Source organism: Triturus cristatus, chromosome 6 (genome assembly GCF_964204655.1).
Source record: "Triturus cristatus chromosome 6, aTriCri1.1, whole genome shotgun sequence".
NCBI lineage: Eukaryota > Metazoa > Chordata > Amphibia > Caudata > Salamandridae > Triturus > Triturus cristatus.
The window spans coordinates 1,303,761,679-1,303,784,388 of record NC_140589.1 but is presented as its reverse complement, the minus strand read 5'-3'; the positions used below and the strand labels follow the sequence as shown (position 1 = coordinate 1,303,784,388).

Below are 22,710 nucleotides of genomic sequence, written 5' to 3'. Positions count from 1 at the left end.
GCCCGCCCCTTTCCCCGCCCAGTGCCGCGCCTTCCATTAGCGGGCGGAGTTCATGACGAGCTGGACTCGTCATGGGCACAGCGCCACCGCAGCCCATGACGAGTCCAGCTCGTCATGGGCACTGAAGGGGTTAATTCACCAACTTCTTCTAAGGTCATGTTATACGATTATTCTTCTCCCACAATAAAAATACAGGCAGAAAATGTATTCACCACTAGCTTGTGTTAATAGCCTGGTAAACCAGTATGGCTGTGGCTGTCGTATACAAACGTTGGACCTCCGTTGTCAAGAGAAACGCAACCAGAAGGCAAACACTCTTCCTCAACTCTACCGGGAAGTGAGAGCCAAAAACAGGAAAGAGTTCATACAGTTCTTGAATGAAGATTAGCGTGGGGGTGAGCAGCGACGAAAAAATTTACTTTTCGTCTGACTTGGTACCTACCAAGTTACTAGCTCTGAGACTCTGTTCACACAGGGGCGTAACACACACCTGAGTCCCTGCTGTGGGGTGGGGGGGGAGGGGGTCAGCTGTTCCTTCATGGGGGACCCTTGTTCATCATGGGGGCTTAATTCAGCCCCAGGTCAATGAATATTTGTGGGATAAGAAAGAACCAGGAGCCCTTCTTCACATTCTGCAGGGCGGCCATGATTGTGTCAAAAGTCGGGAAAATGCTTCTAAAAGTTATTTTATCCACATTTCAAGATGCCAGCCACAGTGTGTATAAAGATTTTAAAGAAAGCTATTTTGAGCTAATGCTCCAAACGCGCCCCCAGTCTATGCATGCAATAATATGGACTATCTCAATTCGCTGCTTCCCACCAATGATGTTTTGGTTTTTCTAACCTATCTCCTTCCCTGTCATCAACGCGGCTTGTTGTACTCCAGCAAAACGGACGAGTGTTTTTTAAGACCGTCATATGAAACCTTTTTGGTGACCCATAGCAGCGTACAACAAGCTCCAATTCTTTACTAGACTCCAGAGAACAGTTTTTCTTCCCAAACCATAACTATCCTCCGAGAGGACAAGAAGCCGCCCGTAAAGCGCCGCCACTGACCTGATGCTGGCAGACTTGGCCTTCAAGTCGTTCCATCGCAGGTTCATGTCATCGAGACGATGCTGCAGCAGCGCAGCCTCCTCCGTGGTCCCCAGGGCCTTCACCATCTTCTGTCTGTTGCCGTCAATGCTCTTGAAGATGTCATTGTGAGCATCAATCTCCGCTTGGATATCCTGAGCAACAGGGAAAAAAAATTCAAAAGGTCAGTTTTGAAAACTCTTCTGGTGACTCCTTTCAAACTGCTTAACTGTTAATGATCCAGTTAAAAAAAAATATTACTTACCTTTAGTAATGATTTTCTAACTGCAGATTTGTCACATTTTGCATTACCCCAGGGTCAGACATTTTTCTGAAATTGCTTCTATGATGGTAGATGGCGCCCTCGCCGCCCCTCTAGTAATGGCGACGCTGAGCAGTACATGGGCATGATTCCTGCTTGCTGATTTCAGCTTTTAGCGGTAAACTCTGCGCTCTCAATAGTGGACCAACTGATGAATCCATTATCAGACAGTGTGCTGAATCTAAAACGGACATTTTGAACAATCAGGATTCAACTCCACAGAGCGGGGAGGAGGCTGGAGCGATGTGTAATCTGCACTTAAGACTATCCAAGAGAAGGAGCAATACTGATGGGAAGTAACTTGTGGATACTTCTAACTGCATATTGATTACATTTGTAATAGAAGCCAAAACAGAACCCCCTAAATGGTGGTGGGTCTGAGGGCTGGACTTTACACCTGGAAGTTCTGCAGGACCGAATGGGTAAAATGGGCCTTTCCCTGGACCCGAAAGAGGATACAAGAGAGCCTGGTGAAGGTGAGGATGGGTACACATGCAGCAGCCTGGCAGATGTCTTGTAAAAGAACACCCAGAGCCAAAGACGTAGTCGCTGCCTTGGTTCTGGTGGAATGACTACACAGGAGGCTCTTTCTTGTCCAAGGTATAGCCCATATTATAACAGAGGATGATCCATCTTGATAAGGTTCTTTTCTGCCCTTCCATAGTATGCACCAGCAAATTCAAGTAAGAGTTGGTCATCCACCCGGTACTCCTTAGTCTTATCCATATAAAAAACCTCTCCGGATCTAACTGAGGAAGCTTCTCCTCTTCCTTAGAGAGATGTGGCATGGGGAAGAAAGCAAGGAGCGTGATGAACTACCAACATGGAAAGGAAACACAATTTTCAGAAGATGCCAGAGTCATGTGCATCAACTTGTCAGTGAAGATGGTGGTATATGGCAGCTGCATTGACCGCACCTGCAGTTGCTGATACAATGTGCAGAAGTGGTTGTTATGAGGAAAGCAGTCCTGGGTGTTTACAGCCTTCAAGAACTGCACATGGGTTCAAAATGGATGTACATAAAGGACATAAGGACCAAATTAGGTGCCACTGTGGCATAAAAAACGGAACTCGTTCACAAAACGCATCACAACTGATGACTTAAACAAGGAGGGCTGATCCTAAAAGTGCCTGATAGGCAGAAATGGGGCATAAGTAAGGGAACAACAAGTACATGTGAAAGCTTAGTTTGAAGCAGATCACCCTAACAGTTTTTCAGCAAGGCCACAAACCTTGCCCAGCGACCAGAATAGATAAACTTGTTGGACAGTCAATGTGCAGCCATAATTACAATACCCACTTCAGCAGGGAGGCCACTACCATTCAGCTGGATCCACTCAATCCTGCCCTGTTGCTAGACTAGACAGAGAGAATGGCAGATGCAGAGACTCAGATGTTCAGCGTACCAGACCCTCCAAGGCCAGCCACTGTTTCAAAGACTAGACGTGGCCCCTCAATACCTTCTTCAGAAGTCAGGGAAGTAGAAACAGAGGATGAAACACATAAATTGGATGGACCACATCTCCTAAGGAGCCCTGGGATGGAAAATCGTGGGCATAACATTGAGAATCCCTAAGGCGGCTCAAGGATCCATTCAAGGCTACCTCATTGGGCTAATACTCCTTGAAGCACCTCCGGGTCAAGATGTCGCTGAAGGTCGGCCAGAAGACAACTGCTGAGCTTGTCTGCCCTGGCACTGAGAAAGCCCAAAGGGACAAAGTCTGGGGAATCTCTTGAATGTCCAGCTACTGCCATAGTCTCTGCACCTCATGGCACAGAACACACAACCCTCACTCCACTTTTCTTGTTGCAGTGCTACATGGTGATCACACTGTCTATCAAAACCTGAACAGGTTTCTCCTAGATGTAAGGCCGAAAGGGCTTCAAGGTCAGCCAGAAGGCCTGCAGCTCTAAAAGGCTGATACATCGCCTTCACTTCATTTGAAATCAGATGCCCTTGATCTCCAGTTGATTCAGGTGACCCCCCCCCCAAGTGGGAGATGACATATCACATCATTCACAACTGTCAATTATGAATAGGGAGAAGGAAAAGGCTCCACCGAGGTGCAGTTTGGCATCCCTCAAACATCACTGAAGATCCCAGGGTGCCACTTATGAAAGGAAGCTTCAGAACCATCTAGCCTGGAACACAGGACCAATCTTGAAATATCAGGATTATGAATTGTCTGAACTGAATGAAGATGGGATTTTAGTTTGTTGCCGGAGAACCCAACACCATGGAGGGCAGCAATAAGACTGATGTTTGGAGGTGGTCCACAATTGACTGTGGCAAGCACAACTTCAACAGCCAGTCTTACAGTTTCATGAATGTGTGTCCTTCCCAACTTTGAATATGGTCTGCGACCACTGCCATCACCTGTCATAAACACCCGGAATGCAGAGGTGAGGGCTAAAGGGCAGGACAGTGAACTGAAAGTGTTCAGACCCCACCATGAAGCAGAGGAAATGCCTGTTTTACTAAAGGATGGTCACGTGAAAATATGTGCCCTACAAGTCCAAGGACACTATCAATTCCACTAAGTTCTAAAAGCAGAGACGACATGGGCCAGAAATCAGCATTTTTTGAATTTGGCCTTCCAAAGGAAGGTGTCCAAGGAACAAAGATCTAGGATTGATATCAACAGACCGTCTTTACTTTAAAAACAAGAATGAACGGGGACAGCACCATGTGCCCTTCTCTATCTCAGGAACATTCTCTATTGATCCTTTGGCAAGAAGAGTCTTCACTTCTCTGGAGGCTACGGAAGCATAATTCACCAATGTCCAAGAATATCAGGGGTTAGCTAGAAAAGGAAAGGTGTATCCGTTCTCATCAACCTCCAAGACCACTGGGGTCTGAGGTAAATGAATGCCAGCCAGGCAGACAAAAACAAATCCTGGCCACTGCTAGTCCAAGATGATCACTGGAGGGAGATATCAGAGTAACTTGACAGTGGTCCAGGCAGGATAGGAAGAGGACTTTGGCTCTTGCTGATGGCTACAGCCTCTACCACCAGATTTACCACTAGAGCTGCGAAAAAGCTGCATGAGCTATTATAAAGGATGGGAGGGTAACCTCCAATGGAAGGCAAGCACCCAAAAATAACCTAGAAAGTGCCTGCATTGCTAGTGAAATTGGCAGTCCATAGATAATAAGCCCAAGGAGCAAAGTGTTAATTGGCTATCTTTGAAATGCTCCGATGACAAGTCTATTTTTTCTCCAACGAGCCTGGATCCATTAAACGGCATATCCAGGGGTGTGAACATTAATGAAATATCTACTTCTCCATAGAACAGGTTTAGGGCCGGACCGGGAGATTTGCAATATCGGCCTCCTATAACAAAAGCAGCTGCAGTGTTTTCCACGCGCACCCCCCACACAGCCCGTCCGACTCAATTGCCATGGCCGGTTTGCGTTCCCAGTCCGACCCTGGACAAGTTGCTTCATAATTCTGCTTGTCCTTTAGTTTCTTTGGTGCCATGTAGTGCGTCAATAAATTATATCAGCAATCTCATTATATAAGAGCTGTGATAATAGCTTTTCTGGTTATGCCAGGGCTCATACTATAGTAAGGTTTGAATACTAGCAATTTCCTTATTTTGACACCTTTCCGCAGATTTAAATACTTGGGGCTGGAGGTAGCAGTAAGCAATTGTTCCAGAGTTGGATTGCCCATTTGAGTCTGTGCAAAGAAACCTACTAACCTGCATGTTTTAGGGGTTTTCACTAGCTCTTCTCTTATCTTTTCCCACACTGAAAATGGGTCGTAATTTACAACTGACAAAGCCAGAAGTAAAACTTCTTCCAGGGAAAAAAGTGGCTGAGAAATTGACCTTGTAAACACTCAATATATTTTCATATAAGCATATCTACACATGCAGATTTACTTGTGCTAAAATGCAGTTCACAAATATTTTCTAGGAGTACGAATTTCTGGCCTACTTCTGCAAATTCTTCTGTATTCATGAAAGCCATAAATCTGCACAAATGCAAGGACATGAACCAAGGGTGCACTTTTGTGACTTAGTTTAATTATTGAACCCCTAACTAGGTCTGGTGTTAACTAAGACCTTTTCTTCTTATTAAAATGATCTCTATTATAATTGCCTATCTTTAGTGTGAGCAGGGCCACTGGAATTATGTGGCAAGAGAGGGTCAAATAATGTGGCAGGATTGAGTAAATTGTATGGCCAGAAAAGGCAAATTATGCGGGGTAATGCAGCACATTTTTTAATAGCTTTACTTCGTTATTTTGTACTTTGTACACTTGTTAACACTGTCTAGGCATAGGGTGCACCTCATTAGTACCAGTTTAATATCCAATGTAGCACTAAGCAACAGAGATATGACCAGGACCTTCCACTGCACGGCAACACATGCCTCTGTGTTTTTAATAACTTTTGAACCTTTTGAGCTCGGAAAAAATATGTTTTGTTAAAATCTGCCGATTATGCAGCAGATGATGCCTTATGTGGCAAATGCAGTTAATCTATAATTATGCAAAAATCACTGCACCGAACAGTCACATTATTCCAGTGGCCCGGAGTGTGAGTGACAGTATTCTGCTCTTTCACAAGGAGCATATCGGCACACAATGTATTTTTTTTCAGGGTCAGGAACTAACTACTGTCACAACGTGTGCTTTTTGAGACCAAAACATATTTTTGTTTTATGGCAATGCTGAGGGCTCGGCAGATCACACAACAATGAAGTTTTACAAAACCCAAGTCAAAACAAGACAAGCACTGACAAAACTAAAATGCGGACCGCCGATTTCAGATCTATTGGCTTTGCTAATGCTTGGTTATTTTTATGTTTCCCATAATCTTGTTGAAACTGGTGACACTGATTTTCCATTATGAATATTTTGAGAGAAATACTAACATCCATCAACACATTGTACTAAATAATACTTCAAAGAAATTGTACCTAAGGTTTCACAGTAGTTTAGCGAAACGTTTATTTACCTAGTTGCATTTTTTTAATGGACAGTTTTATTTTGAAAGAACAGAAACATCAATCTTGCTTCCAAGCTACTGCAAATATTTGCATCTATTCAGAGGGCATTCTGGGATCATTATACGTAGCTTCATATTGTTAAACTTTGCAAACATGTGTATACATTTTTCATACTGGAAACACTGTCAATACTGCAGTTCAAATTTACATTTCATAGAGTGCTCAGCCGAATAATAAAATCGTTGCATTAATCAACCAAAAATACAAATTTGAACATCAATAACATATGGACACAAATATTACCTTAACTGCAGACAATGCCCTTCACTGTTCCATAATGTGGTACCGCAAATTGCCAGACAAAGGGTTTGTGCTGCAGGGAGTTGGGTCTACTTGTCCCAAAGACAAAATAAACACGAAGACTTGACCTTGAACCCAAACAATATGTCCTGGGTGTTGGGCTAAATGCTTGCATCAGAGAAACTGGTGACATGCCCCCAGGCATGGCACCGGGCCACCACACTGGTGTGAAAGCATGACCAACACAGCAAACAAGTTCCGAAACTCAACAGCTAGAGTGGGACCAATCTCACTTTCCTTTTCTCAAAGGGCATGTGTATACCTCCCCAAAAGGCAAATAGCAATAAAAGACTTCAGAACCAAACTGACAGACAATAAGACCCTCTTACCCAGTGTATCAATGCACTTCGATCCCCTATCCGGCTCATGGGGGGGAAATACTGGGGTTTACTTTACTGACAGAAGCGGTGTTAGAAAGACCGGGTCCACTGGGCAGACTGATATGTTCTAGCAACAGGATGGCTCATTGGTGGTGGATTGCATCCCTATCAAAGCCTACATCACAGCCTCATGGAGGAGCAACAACAGTTCATTATGCACATATTTTTTGTAAAATCATTAGGTCTAGGCTAAAGGCAGGCCTAAAATAAACTGGCATTAGCATAGGAATGGCAGCCATGTACGACTCGATGTTGTCATTTCCAGAAGTGGGGCACAGAAGTAGCAGAATTTGAGGATTCCACCATGCAGCACAGGGGAGCTATTCCAGAAAAAAATTCTGCATCTAGTCTGGCGCCTTAGGGTGTTTATAAAGTGAAGCAGTGGTTAGAAATATCCATTTGAACAAGTTTTATCAAATAGGACAAACTCCCATCAGATATATAAATAGCATTATTTCCATGCTGCAATCACATGTAATACAACTACTATTATTGGACAGCAGATAACATTACTATCGCACATAGAAAAGTAAACAAGGAAGAAGCTATTCAGTCCCATTACTGGACTAGGCTTAATACAAGCAGAGGGGATGGCATATAATGAGACCGATCAGTCAAGTCACTGATAGTTTCACTAGGAATGGCTTGCTATATCTTTTCTGATTTAACAAATTAATGTGTCCAGGACAAGTTTACAACTGTTTAAAGCATCTTTATACGCTAGTGGGGGTCCACAGATATTTATGGCTAGCTCAGCAAGAGGTATTTGAAGTACTTTGAATGTGAATACACTTGTCTACTACCACAACGTCAAACTCGGATAAAACCCTGTTGCGGTCCATGTAACTCATGTACGTAAGGAGTCTAATGGAATGTTAATACTTTCAAAGGTTACTGAGATATGCTCCTCCTTCACAGGGTGTAAGAAGAAACATAACCAGAATTTTATTTTGGCATGATACCACATTTGACATGCCAATTTGAGGTCGTCAGTGCTTAAATCAATCTATCTGTGAACCATTAAAATTAAATTGTATAATATTCTCATGGTAAATGGTCGAATAGACCCCGGAAAAGTCTCAAACCAAGTCAGTGAAATCTGTAGGACCCAACCGGGGGAGTTGAAGTACAGAGTTTTCAAAGAAATTAAGTCCCTGGTCCAAATATTTTAAAAACTGGTTTGATGCTGGTCTTAAACAAAATGTGTAAGTGGAACTGCAGGGACTACATTGCTGCTAAAGTGGCATTAACTCTCGGTGCCATTGATGCTTATTTTATCAACCTGAACTTTAGAAAATGACATTACACCCTGTGCATTCCTTATTTTTAGCTAAAAAGTAAAGGTCATAGTCATCTTAACATCTGTTCAATTCTGCTCCCTTAAACTAAAATTAAGACAAAAACAAAAATAGTATTCCAATTAAAATAATGTCATAATTATTTTCAGCACATCAGGAAATTATGTTTAATAAATCACCCAAAAACTTTTGAATGACAGTACGGTGAGAAAAGAAACTCGAGTGTGTCCGACAATCTACTTACATCTGCATATAAATTTATAAAAAACATAATGTGGATTTTGGAAAAAGCCATGGGGCATGCTGCTGGTCTATATTGGATTAATCAGTTAAGATCAGAATTAAAAAAAAAACTACTGAACATGGAGGCACAAAATTCCCTCATGCCACTATAAGCAAAACAGAATTCTCTCTACCACATACATCCACTGGCCTATAGGTTTCAAAAGTCTAATGCCATTCTTTGCTGCTTTCACGAGCGCATTTATCAATCCGCCACTTGAATTTTAGTTCAGTTTGTGGTGAGTACATGAAAATAGCTTCCATGCCACATTCCAGCATTCCGAAGAATATTCGCTTAAAAAAACTTCAACCGCTTTTTTAGAATTCATGAAAACATCTGAAAATGTCCACAGAAAAAAAGCAACTGGACAAGTTTACTGGACCAAGGATCTCAATGCATGGCCTTGCTTTCAGTGGGATGGTATCTAAGGGATACACGATCTAACTTAAAAAATGTGGTCAGCTTTTTCTAACTGCACAAATGTCCCCCATCACCCGCAAAGGTCACGGTGAGGATGTTTTGAGCGATTCAAACAAGAGCAATAAAAGAGAGGATTCTATAGCTTCACGGTTTAAACACTAGTTGGAGTGGCGGGAAGGAGACGACCTCGGTTAAGCACACAAGTGCTTAAACATTGACATTCCTGGGGATTGATGGTCTAATGAAACAAACCACTAATAATTGCTGGCTGTCAATAACTGCGGCTGTTGCAGTTGGTACACTGTCAAACTTCCAACCAGCTTAAGGATATATTCTGTCCTGGCTTGAGTTAAGATATCCACAATGCAGCACCCTAAAAGATGCTGCTTCATCGACAGTGATTGGCGAATGGTACCCTGGTACACCGAGCTGGTGTTTCATCAAGCAGAGGGTACTGCACCACTAGAGGTTGAATTCCACCTACCAGACAGAGGGAATGGCATCTACAGAATGGTATCTACATCAAGAAAGCAAGATTCACTGGTAGGAAATGTACGGCAATGCCAGAACGGATTAGGATAGGAAGCCCTGCACCATCCATACCAACTAAACTTGCGATGAGCTCTTAAAGTGAGTAATCTGAAATCTAAAAGTTATCTTTCACTCTGGGACAGGAAACGCTCAACATTACATATGTTCTGTGATGGACCCAGCATACTTCAGGTGTGCAATGTTAGTACCAGCCCATCCTCACGTACTACTTAAAGATAATAAATGACCTACTTACACTACCAAGGGAACATATTCTATAAAAGCCATGTAGGTGAACAAAGTATCTTCAACAATTAAGTCATCATTGTATCTAATTCTACCCCAAGTTTATATTAAACCTTTTAGAACAATTTCGCACACACCAACCTAAGCTAGAACCCTCTACAGCACTTGAATGGCACACGGATAAAAGCGCTATATGAGCAAGACAAGGAAGCACTTCATGGTTATTTCCACCCTGATCTGAATGGAATACTTGACCTGAGCATTTCTTAAATATGCACATGTGTGTGTGTCTGCAACATACATGACAGAGAAGGCGACAGCGACTCAGTACTTAAGGTTAAATTGCACTTTTCAGTTTCATCTCTTGCAATGTCCAGACTTGATTATTGCAATGCCCTTTACCTCAATCAACATAAGTCGGTATTTAACAAGCTTCAAACCTTACAGAATGCAGCTGCTCGTCTTCTTCTCAAAATCCCAAAGCGTCAATCAGGGTCTAAACATCTGAAGAGGCTTCACTGGCTGCCCATCAGGCACAGAGTTACTTTGAAGGCTCTCTGTATCGCCTACAAAGCCTTACGTGACCAAGGTCCTGCGTTTCTGAAAAACAGCTTCTGTTGGTAAACTCCTAATAGGGCATTAACATCAGCCCCAGCCAAATTGGTGACTGTCCCTAAATTCAAACGTGCGGCATGGGGAGGCAATGCTTCTACCTCCTGGAACAATCTTCCACTCTTTAACAAATCCTCTATAAATCTTAAGACCTTCAGAAAATCTCTCAAGACCTGGTAATTCAATTCAGCATAATTATTTCCTTCTCTCACTCTGTAGCCAGCACCAAGACACCCTTGGGTATTCGTGCGCTAAATAGATGCATTTAACATAACATCAGAAACAGTATTTCTGATTTGCTAATCATTTGGCCAATGTTTGAATAAAGTCACAATATAGAGTCAGCAATAACAGCACCTTTAAAATTATGTCTACAGTGCATTCCCCATGGGAATTTGCATTACTCTTTAATAACTTTTGTTCCGTTTGTAAAAATGCATTAAACTTTTCAGATGTTTGCTACAATCACATAAAATGGATCTTGTAGAACTTGGTTAAATCTGTTAAAAACGCAAAATAGAACGAGAATTCCAAAACTAATTTGCCCGTAGATGCCCTTATGGATAACAAAACTGTTACACTTACAACAAAAAGAAAAAACAAGCATTGGCATAGCCAATAGGTCTCGCCTTTGGGACCTTATAAGTGTTTAGCAATGCAACAGTTGCATAACTAAATACTTATAAGGTCCCAAAAGCGAGACCTATTGGCTATGCAAAGCGGCCGTGCGGCCGAGAAAGTGAAAGAGATCGCGATCAAAGCGGCCGTGCGGCCGCTAAAGGGAAAGTAATCGCGGTAAAGCGCGGCGCACACGACCGCGCACATGCACTGTAGCTCTAGGCTGGCCTGGTAGCACTTTTTGGAGCCCTCTCAATAAGTCTCGCCAGACCAGCGCATGCGCTGGGTCAGGCGAGACCTAAAAACTGGATTGAGTTGTTTCTGTCATCGTAAAACCACAATTTGGGACGATCGGAGAAACAAAACTCCGAAACAATTTGGGGTCTTGATGAGTTTTCATGGACCGTAGTGGGGAATTAAGCCATACACCTAAATAGTGAAAATGCATTTTTCAGCACGAAAAAGTGATTTCTGAAGTTCTAAACTGAGGTGTCAGTACTGCAAAAAATATTCTCTGGACTGATAGGAGAGAGGATGAGTTTTATAAGGTAATAGACAGGTTCAGGGGAGTCCTTAGAGGGATTGCAAAAGTGATTTATCGGCAGTTATTTCTTCATTTATTTTCAAACCAGAGGGTGTATTAAATAAAATTACCTTACAAATCATGTATGGACGGCCAAAGAGCATGTAGTGTTTGTTTGTGTGGGAAGGGGGCTGGGTGCACTGCGTCATAAAGAAAACAAAAGTTAACTAAAAAAAATATTGTTAATGGTAGCTTATGGTTAAAGTGACATTATAGTAACAATGCAAAACCTGAAAAATCACACTAAAATTCAATTGTTCTGGTAAGGTATACAACCCACAGCTCACACCCCCATGCGCTCCTCATGACATCACTTATAATATAAGATGATGACCCCTAAAATGGCATTATTGTTGACATTTTCAAATGGCATCATCCAAGAGGACACCTCAAATCGTATTACCGATGCCATCACTGATGAGACTGCCTAGGACATAAGCAGTGACTATGGTCTGGGGGATATTCACAATTTTTTTCAGAATTTCTAGGGGTGAGCGATAAATTCAGCTTCGACGGCGGAGTTCTGACCACTCTGTGTTCCACTTGGAAATCGGAGTTCAGGCAAAACTCCGCCAACCGCTGCGTGGTAGAGTTTTTTTCTAAAGCACGGTTTGCCAACATTATGTTGACGAGTGAGAATGTGCTTCCCCTAGAACGATTGTTGGGTGCTAGAACGCCTCCCAGCGAGATTTCACAACGCAGGACGTTGCGGCAGGTCGCTACAGTTCATGTTGAGAAAGTTGCCACTCGAGTAGAAAATTTACTTAAGCGGCAGAAAGAAGCAGTGCCCTCTGGTGCGCCACGTGGTGCCATTCAAGCTGATTTTACAGCGCTGAACAAGCTCCCTGCACAAAAAATCAGTGTGACGCGCTGAATCCCGCCCGCTCGTGTAACTATGCGGAATCTTGCAGAGTTTTTATGTAACTCTGCAGAATGAAACGCTGCAAGTTCCGCCCACCCCTAATAATTTCACTACCCATCTTACTATATTCTGGAAACACTGATGTCAGTTGTGTAACAGAGCAGCAATAAGATACCTATTGGCTGGGGTAGTCAGGGATTGTTCCTTTCCCTGGACATGCTGCTGTTTCTGATATTACAGTGGCTCAGAGCTGCCAAATGGCAGCCATTAAATAGCCGCAGCTTGTGTTAGGATCACCAACATGTTGCTGTCAGGGGATATTGGCATGGACACACAGTACCCTAAACTTGCATCCTTTGACAATTGCAGGGCGCAATATCTTGGGTTAAATAATACCCAAGCCATCAACCCGAGGCAAATACATCAGCAAGAAAATCAGGATGCCAAAAAGTAGCAGAGTTAACTTTTGGAAGCCTCAAGCGCTTGTTACAGTTACAAAGCCCCCTCATTTTGCTTCTACTGTCGCCGTTTCAGTGCTTAATTTGTGCCGGTGCTTTCCGGTGCTCAGCACCGGCACTTAATTGCCAGCACAGGGGCTTATGGCAGTCTGCCACATGGTAGTGGTGTCTGCCAATTTAGGTATGAGTACAACAACTTCTGTTTATTATTTCTATTTCAATTTCCAAATATTAGTATTTGCCTCAAAAGCCACTCTTATAGTTTTGGGGGCCTGTAATAGTATGACTTGTCATACTTTTAAGAGTGTGATGATTAGTAGTGTGTTGGTGCTGTCATTGGCAGTGCTGCCAGGGGTAACGGATGGTGCAAGTTCTAGTGTCTTCCTGTCGAGAGCCCCGGCACTATGTATCTTACAAATTAAACACTGCGCCGTTTAGAAATATCTCGTAAGTTTGAAAGGACTTAGGGCATCTTTTCAGACAGGGCGAGTAATTTGGGTTGAAACTGTGGATGTCTGGTATAAAACAAACTGGATTGTCAGAGCTACTAATAGCTGTTGTTATATTGGGAGTTCTGAGTATTCTAATTCCCTTTTCTTTTTACTCTCATTTTAGGATATGGTATTTATACCTAAAAGTAAAGTTGTATTAAGCATTGTATTACCAAAATTGTTATTTTGCTAATATTTTTTTATTTTTAGTTACAAAAAAACAAACTCTATTGAAGGACTTATCAATGCACTGAGCATCTTTTGCCATACTGAAGCACCTTTTTTTCACAGAGATAGACTAGAAATCTGAAACGAAATGTCCTTCCTATTCATGATTCCATTTTTTTTTATTTTAAGTATGCCACGAATCACTATTTTATCAAGATTTGACAAGCGATTAGTCTTCCACGACTCTTAATGCCAAAAGACTATAATGGCTCTGAGCACAAATTTACTGGAGTAGATAACTAGATGACTTCCACAGCCTCGCGCTGGAACACTGGCTGTAAATGTCAGGCAGGCAGTATAAATCCATGAGGTGCAATCCTGGTAATTCCATCGTTTATGATGATGGGTACCTTCCGCATTACAACAGGCCCAAAACCCTTTTGCCTAATTCAACCTTATGACACAGTTATATGCGCCATACTCTAAATCAGTGTTTCCCAAACTTTATAAAACCATCACCCACTTGTTAGCATGAAAATCTTTTGCAACCCACCTAGCCTTAATGGACATGAGGCTGGCGATTTTTAAATGTAACTAAAGCAGTGTGTGGTAGCGCATTCCTATTTACAGACAGCACATTTTCCATTGAAATGGTCGCTACATTTGCACAGACATACAGTTTTACTGATACAACTATATTACACACAACTGATGATGTGTGGAAATCGGGTTTCAGTAAATATTTCTAATTTTCGCATCACCAAGTAAATGTGTCTTGATTTGTTTTGACCCTTTGAAACCCTTTGTTTCCATCACACTTCAGAATTACAAAAGGATGTGCCTTGTGCTGAATGTGCGCAGTTAATTTAAAGGCATTTACATCTTGTCATGTGTTACAAAAAATGACATTCTACAGCCTTTGCTTTCAAATTCTGTGTACCCCAGCAAGATGTCACATAATTTACTTTACTATCTCTGACTGCAAAGTGAGGGAATTGTGTTAACACTAATGAACATGCTGAACAAGCATTGGAAAAGCCAATAGGTTTTGCCTATGCAATAACTATTGCTCTTTTCAATGCTTTTTAGACATGTTGCACAGTAGCCCTAACTGCTGTGCAATTTTTTTTTTTTATTAAATAAAAGCAAAGTGCTATGGCGCAGCCAGCGTTGACTGTGTCATAGTGCTTTTTTGTTTACTGTAAGCCATATTGCAAAGTAGCCCTGGCTGCAGTGCAACATCTTCAATAAAACCTTAACAAAGCCGCCTAGCTCTGCGACAGTTATTTGTTGTTTTTTTTTTTTTTGTTTGTGACAGATGGGAGGGCCAGAAGGAACCCTAAAAAAAAAGAGATGCCACAAAACAAGCCACACGAGGGAGGCGAAGAGGAGGAGGAGGGAGGGAGGGAGCAGGAAGAACGAACAGTGGGAGGGAGGGTGGGAGGAAAAAGAACATAAGTAAGTAAGTGGAGCAATGATATTCAGCTGGGAGAGGGAGGTGGGAGCGACCACCAACAAAGGACAGTGGGAGGAGTGGTGAGGAGGCAAAGCTACACAAGGGCGTAGGAGGATGGAAATACATACACTTTATAAGAGTGCATATCCAAAACTAAAACAAAGTACTTTCAGAAGCCTGCATCCAGGGAAGGACACTGGCCACAGACTTGAAACTGTAGTTGGTTCATGCTCCATGGCAGGTAAGCCCCAGAGGAACTTGAAGCTGCTGACCAATATGAAGCAAGCAAATGAGAGCGATGTCCAAAGCAATCAATGGTAAGCAAGGAGCAGAATCCATCAACGAGACACGCGTACACCGACGGATCCAGGCCGGTGTTGGTATTCTACGTGAATTTATTCCTTTTACATCTCTACTTAACCCGGGACTATAGATTGATTAGCCCGGGAGAGATTATGTTATCATCTCAAAAACACCTTACTTGGTAGACTAGGCGATGCTTATACGCAAGCCAAGTATCTGAATCTTTTTGAAGTATATTATAATAGGCTGTTTTTTTAAGTTTACAACTAGACTGATTTATTACGCCCTGAAGAAGTCCTTGTGTAAAGGACGAAACGCGTCGGCTGTGTTGTGATCATCCTGATCTGAAACATTATCAAAATAAAGAAGATATTTGAAGAATACATGTGGACACGAATCTGAAGATCTGTTTCTCTCTCGTGACTGAGTACATTTGTGGTGCAAGTGTGCTTTTTTGTTTAAATAAGCAAGGAGCAGACTCTAAGCCCCCTTTAAGTTTGCAAGAAATTTCACAAGGAAAGCGCATGCATGGTTCAGGTGAAACTTAAAAATAATATGCATCAATTTGTCTGAAGACATAGCCTGACATTTGATCTCTGCAATTGAAGCACAGCAAACGTGACAACATAAATATGGAATTTATAGGCATCTTTATTCATTGCTTGGACTTTCCCAAACCACCAAAGGTCGTCTCATGACCCACCAGTGGGTCACAACCCACAGTCTGGGAAAAATTGCTCTGCATTATAATCATAGTGACGCGTACCAAAGGCCAATAGTTGAAGAAATGTCTACTGGCAGAGGTACAAGGTGTATTTAGTTAAAAAGGCCTTGAAGACCACAGTTTTCAGACTTCAGTGAAGCAAACTTCAATCTATTTTCTTCATCATTAAAAAATTGCAATCTTTCTTGTTCTGTTTGGCTGTACCAAAGTGACAAAATATAGACAAGCATATGACACACTCTGGTTTGCATACTCTCAAAATAGTAGTGGAACAAACATGAGGAAAAAACAGACTTTTAAAGCTTGAAGTTTTTAAGTTGAGAAGTACTAAGTTCAAAAACACATAATGGAGGACAGTTGTTGGACGTGTGATGTTAGCATTCAGTTCTAAGGTTTTGCCAACTAGACAATGCATGTGCTATCTGTTGCAAGACATGTGGTTAGCTTACAGTGTGCTCAGAGCCTGCCCACTTCCTGCAATTGGTTGGCTTCGCTGTCACTCATTTGCTTACTTCTTATTTGTTTGCTTGTGTGGACTTTACTTCCCCTGGAGCATGGACACATTACTGCCCTTCTGCTGCTCGCTTTTTCAGGTGCTGGGTTTTTGTCTCAACTGAGTCACTGCACGCACTGTCACTTGCGAAACATTTTGTTAGCTTAAAGGGGGCTTAAGGGTCCGTCCACTGCTTACCATTGGTTGACTTCATTGCCGCTATTTGCTGGCTCAAGTTTGCTCTTTGAGTACCAGCTTTACTTACTGTTTGTGTACTTCTCTCTCTCCTTGAGTCATGGATATGTATTACGTCATGTGTTTCTGATTGCTCTTCCACTGTGAGTGTTGTGTGTCGTGGTCTACTTTTTTCTTGTACTTGCAGCATTCACTAAGGGTGCATATGTTTGTAGCTCATGTTACCAACATAACTGCTGCACTGATGTAAAATATGGCTGGGAAAAAACCCATTAATACAGCAAATAGATCTCACATAGGCAAGACCTATCAGCTTTGTCAATGCTGCCTTCTTTATGTTTAAACATCCTATTAGAGTGCTTGTGTTTTACCGCCACCGCCCTAATGTATTTCTCATCCTTTATTCACACTGATCTCTTTCACCTGTGTGTTTCTCCCAAGCCCCTCCATGATGTGCGTGCTCTTGTGTGCTCCTTCACTTGCACTCTCACATATGTGCTTCTACCCCCTCACAGCCCCAAATGCTCTCTCACCAATTAGCATTTTCCCGAACCCCTGCCCTGCATGTAATTCTCCCTCACCCCATTGTCCTCCCAGAGCCTTCCATATTGCTTCTGTACAACCTGTGTTGGTTCAGCCTCCCCATCCATCCCTTGCCACTTTGTTCCCTCCAAAAGCTTTGACTCTCCATGTTGCCTCCTCCTTCTCGCATTATTCACTGTGCCCACTTTTCACAAAAGAAGAAAAAACACTTTTACACCTTTTTTCTTTTTAGATCAGAGTTGGATTGGCAAATAAAAAAAGGGATTGTGTGTGTCAATTTGTTAGTGTCGGCATTATTGGAGCGAGCACCTACAAAATTACGCAAAAGGCTTTTTTTTATTTAACCATGTTGCACAGCATCTGGGATGTTGTACAGCAGAGCTAAAACCACAGAGAAAACAACCAGGTCCCAAAGGCAAGGCCCATTGGCTTTGCTAATGCTTGTTTTTACTGTAACTGTTTCCCACTCTATCAACAGATGCTAAAGAACAATGCACGACTTAGCTCAGAACTCTAAAATGTATACGTTTACCTTCCCATGCCATATTCAGAGGAAAAATACCTCAACAGACAGCCGCAAGGTGTTAGGAGGCATCTATATTTACCTAGCCTTTACTGGAAAAGGGTGTTACCTGTTGAGATGGCTGGGTCTGAACTGGGGTGGCGAAGTGAGCTAAAGAACGATGATGGATTCAACCCAGATCTGTGACTGGAGGCGAGTGTCTGAAAAGTTTCAGCGCTCTGTCCATTATCTCCTGGTGTTTGACCTGTCGAGATTCTGGCAGCTTTTTATGAGCCAGACCTAAGTTCCTGGCCACCCCCAGCAAACCGCCCTGCTTGTGTTCTGGTGCAGTGTGCGGACACTGGAACACATACAGCTGTACCAGCACCTCCAGTAAGATTTCAAATAGGGAGATGGAGGAGCTCTTTTCCAGTGTGATGGCCTGCATTCACCCCACATCATGGACAGTATCATTCCATTTTCCTAAGCGATAACCTGGCTGGAGCCATTGCCTGTCAGCTGACCCATAGACTTGGTGCCAGACCGAACACCCAAAATTCCAGGGCTAACAAAAATACCCCCTCCACCTGTTTTAAATCAAGAATGTTTACTCCGTACAAGTGCGGCTCTCAATTGCACAACTTAAATTAATTACATTTCAAAATTCACTCAAATCGTCTCATCAATTATACAATAATTTGTTGGAGTTTCCCACCACAACTTGTTTTTTTCATCTTAGTACTACGCTGAAGATCATTGTAATAGTCAAAAGATATTGATCAATATACACTTTTTACCTTATCCACATTGAAAAATTAAAAAACAATTCTATGAACCCCCACCGGAGAAGTGATTGTGGTTGGTAAATGTGGAGGAGTCCCTGAAATTGGAAAGTTTATGATAGTTTTCACACCACGCTGTATTTCAACTGACCACAGGGAACTTCTTGTGAACTAATTTGTACATATCCTACTGTTCATAAGAGTTTAATTAGGTATACTATCATCACTTGATTAATAACTTGTTTGATGTGAGAGAGTCCACAAGTGCTCAGCAGATCTGCTTAAGGTTCTCAGCTCCCAATGATAAACTACTTGACGTGTTTCAACCCTTCAATGGATATCAGGGTTTCTTTAGGGCTATGACCATGTGCTGTCTTGAGATGTGAAAGGTTAAATAAACATTTGTTATTAAAATAAAGTGGGTAGGGTTAAAGGAGTGGCAATCTCTAAGTGCTTTGGACGGCATAACTCATTTAGAGGGAGAGAAAATTCCACTGTTTGTCATGTTGATCTATCAGTTAATGTAAATGAGAAATTCTGAGGGGTGAGACCTATGCATCGATAACAATCCAGGGTTTTTAAGAGGCTATGGGTATCATTGAATATGTCCAGTGGTTTGCTTGCAGCCCATCATGAGGAATTACAGAAACACCATGCAAGTGTATCTTCAAAAGTTGAAAAGAGAATAACAGATTTTAAAGTATTTTGGGCTTTCTAGGACTCTGCCTTTCTTTTAGATGTAGGTCCGTGCATACTCTGTATAAGTACCATGTTTGTCTTTCTATAGGTTTAATAATACTAAAAATGATTTCATTGGCACAGGATATATTTTTAGCACTTAAAGATAACTGTTTATAATGACCAATCAGAAGCTATTTTGTCAACCTTGGATTACCACAAGATAGAGCTACAACCAGTGCTTGAAATGGGTCGGTACTCACCGGTACCCAGTACCGGCACCTTTTTTTTAACCTCCAGAATACCGGCACTTTTTCATTGCCAAGGAGCGTACCTGTATTCTTGACTGGTAGGGTCAGTGGTACTTGTGCTGCTAAGGATGAGGCTGTCTGAACGCCACTCTCAGGCAAAGCGCCACTGTAGCCCCGTGCCGAGCCGCTGCTGAATCATTCAGCAGCGGCTCATTTACATTTTGTTAGTGTGGCAGGTGTAGCAAGCTCAGTATGCCGCTATGAGTGACAGGGTCCGATCAGACCCTGCACTGTAAATCACAGGTGTGAAATTGTGCAGGCACTGAAAGTCGACAACTGGCTGAGAGTCTGCAAGAAGAAAGCCGTGGGAGGTAGGAATTGCAAATAACGTCTTTAATTCTGTTGTGAGCCTTTTGTGCCAGTGAATGCCTGCTTTTGTGTGTGAGAGCGGAAGCAGCACAGAGAGCATCGGGACATTATCTGAAGGTATAGTAAAGAAAATTTGAGGAATGTTTTGTGTGTGCATGTCTACTTGGTCTAGTACCTCTGTGTGAGCGCGTGCTCATGGGCAAATTAATGTATAAATGTTGTACCTAATAAGACAAATAAAAACTGAAGCTGCAAATATAAAAAAAACGCTGAAACTAAAGCATAACACACTGTTTGGCCTGCATTTAATTATTTTGTAAGGAGTTAACCACTTTATGTTCATTCATTTATCATTTGTTTTGGTGTGTGCTGAAACTGCTGTAACTAACATGTCCCTTAAAAATGCTATGGGCGGCTTACACAGATGAAAGGGGCATAGTAGGAGGCAGGTTATTAATTGTCTACATATGCCATGCCCACATGTGCAGAGGGAATTTGCACATGCAGGAAATTTGAGACTATTGATAAGTGTAATTCAAGGGCAAAATGATTACTTGACAGATGGCAGTAGTGTCTTTATATAATCATGCCCCGCCCTCAGCTCTGCCCATTGCCCCGCCCCCTAACTCAATTTGATCAGTACATGGACTTATTTTTTCACAGTTAAAGCACTGGCTAAAACGTGCAAGATTCAAATTATGCTGTGCAAATTAGAGCTTGCTGTTTCGACAGATTACATAACTAGTTGAGCTATTTTAACAGGATTCTATCTTGTGACCTGCAGGTAACACAATGATTGCTGCACCAAAAGTATTAAACTCTACCAGTCATACACAAAACAAGCATTTACAATGCAATAGGTCTCGCAATTACATTATTTTGAGCTATTGACATTGCGAATGGCAATGTCTTTAAAAAAATTAAAAGGCATTGTTATTTACAATTCCAAAAGCAACACATTGCATTGCATAGCGCAGTGTCTGTGAAAACGGCGCTGCGCTTACTAAAGTAAAAAAAAAGTGTGTTCGGACAGAGGCCTGTGGTGACTCGCTAGAGAGCGCCTTGAGTGCTGCGCCCAGCAGTGTCAATGCCGCCCTGCCAGGGGCTCCCCTCTCTGCTTCATAAACACACGAATGCTCAAAACTTCACAGAATTCATAGAGATGTGTAAACTGGAGACATAGTATGTGAGGTTACCAGTAATTTGAAAACTCAGCATTAGAACAAAATACTTGATATGACGTAATCACTTGATGATGAAAGCGACATGTTGAAGTAAGTCACGGCCTGGAATGCAAAATGGTCAAGTTTGTGTTCCTTAAAATGGGTATTGACGAAACAGCTCATAATGGCAGAGCCGCCAGTCATCGAACGAGGGGTTTGGTAATGCTAGTACAAGAACGGAGCAGGCATGACCGTCCTGTCCTGTCTGGGTACTGTGGCTAGGGGTGCTGTGGCCCTTCCGTCCTGCTCGCATCGGGATTGGGAGAGTCTGCCAGTCTCTGCACTGGACTAGAGGCGGCACAGCCAGTATTGTGCGCCAGGTAGAGCTCTGGTGGGCCCTTAAGGTACTTGCGAGGACCTCACGTGATGCCACCCGGGCCCCCTGCGGCCTGTCCACCCTAGTTCCCAGGCGGTGCGCTGTAGCCTGACAGCGCTGGCATCAGCAGGGCCAGACCGCCGCAGGACCTGTGCTTTATCATATCAATTTACGCGTGTCAGGAGAGACATAAACAGGCGTTTTAGAGTTCTTCCCTGCAGCTCATAAAGTACAAACGCTTTTTTTTCTCTCTCTAGGACTCCGTGTCCCCCTTGGCACAGTCGTGAACTGGATGGTATACGGCTGTACAAGCGATCAATATATTTCAGCACATCCGAGCTTGTCCCATTAGCGGGTCACCTTCCCGCTGTTCGGTACAGAATGGTCTTTGAGCGGCACAGAACGGACTAGAATATAAATCCCATTGCACAGCTACCAAACACGACTAATGCGAGCCGGCCACGTCTCTGCTGGGAATCAAAGGGGCACCTGGTCTCGAGATGCACTCTGTATTAGTACCACGTCGCCGTTTATTCAGCAGATTAGACTTCATTTAGTGTGAGTCGAAGCCCACAATACTTAGGCAAAAGCAGTTCAATACAGTTTGTGGTTATCGGTGAATCGCCGGCGTTTTTATGTACATCCGGGCTCTACATAGGCCGTCCGCCGTTACCATATTCTGAAACGGAAAGTACTTGTAAAAGCGACAACTACCAACAAAATAACACAGCTACAAATACATCACGTAACGTTCAGCTCCCGGGAGAACAGAGCCTGCGTCCCCAGGGCCGCGATCTTTATCCCAAATACCTTCCTGTTGTTGGTGCAGGAGTCCGCTCAAAATCTCTCGGCACAGGGGAAAAGACCTTGCACCCGTGCCACATGTACACTAGAAAGCGCAGGGTGAGCCCAGTAGCGCCTCCAGCACATCACACCGCTGTGTGAACCTATATTGTGGAGCCAGCACTCACACTGCGCAGCGTGAGACTGTGTGGTGCCGCCGGCACACCACACAGCGCCACGTGAACCTGGACATGCCCCTAGTACACCACACAATGCTGCGTGAGCCTCTGTGGTACAGTCAGCACACATACCATGCCGTGTGAGCATGTGTGATGCCGCCAGCACACACACAGCGTTGCGTGACCCTGTGTGGTGCTGCCAGCACACCCAGCGCTGCGTGAGCCTGTGTGGTACAGTCAGCACACA

The 22,710-nt window shown here is 42.9% G+C and overlaps 1 protein-coding gene across 4 annotated transcripts in view; it reads right to left on the bottom strand.

Moving 5' to 3' along the window:
- The window catches only part of UTRN (utrophin), a 1,396,454-nt gene that overhangs the window by 505,420 nt on the left and 868,324 nt on the right, over window positions 1–22,710 (bottom strand). For all 4 annotated transcript variants that reach the window (XM_085612275.1, XM_085612279.1, XM_085612276.1 and 1 more), the window contains one exon: window positions 1,057–1,229. In XM_085612275.1, coding sequence (XP_085468401.1) covers window positions 1,057–1,229 — 173 coding nt within the window. The remainder of the gene's footprint in view (window positions 1–1,056; window positions 1,230–22,710) is intronic.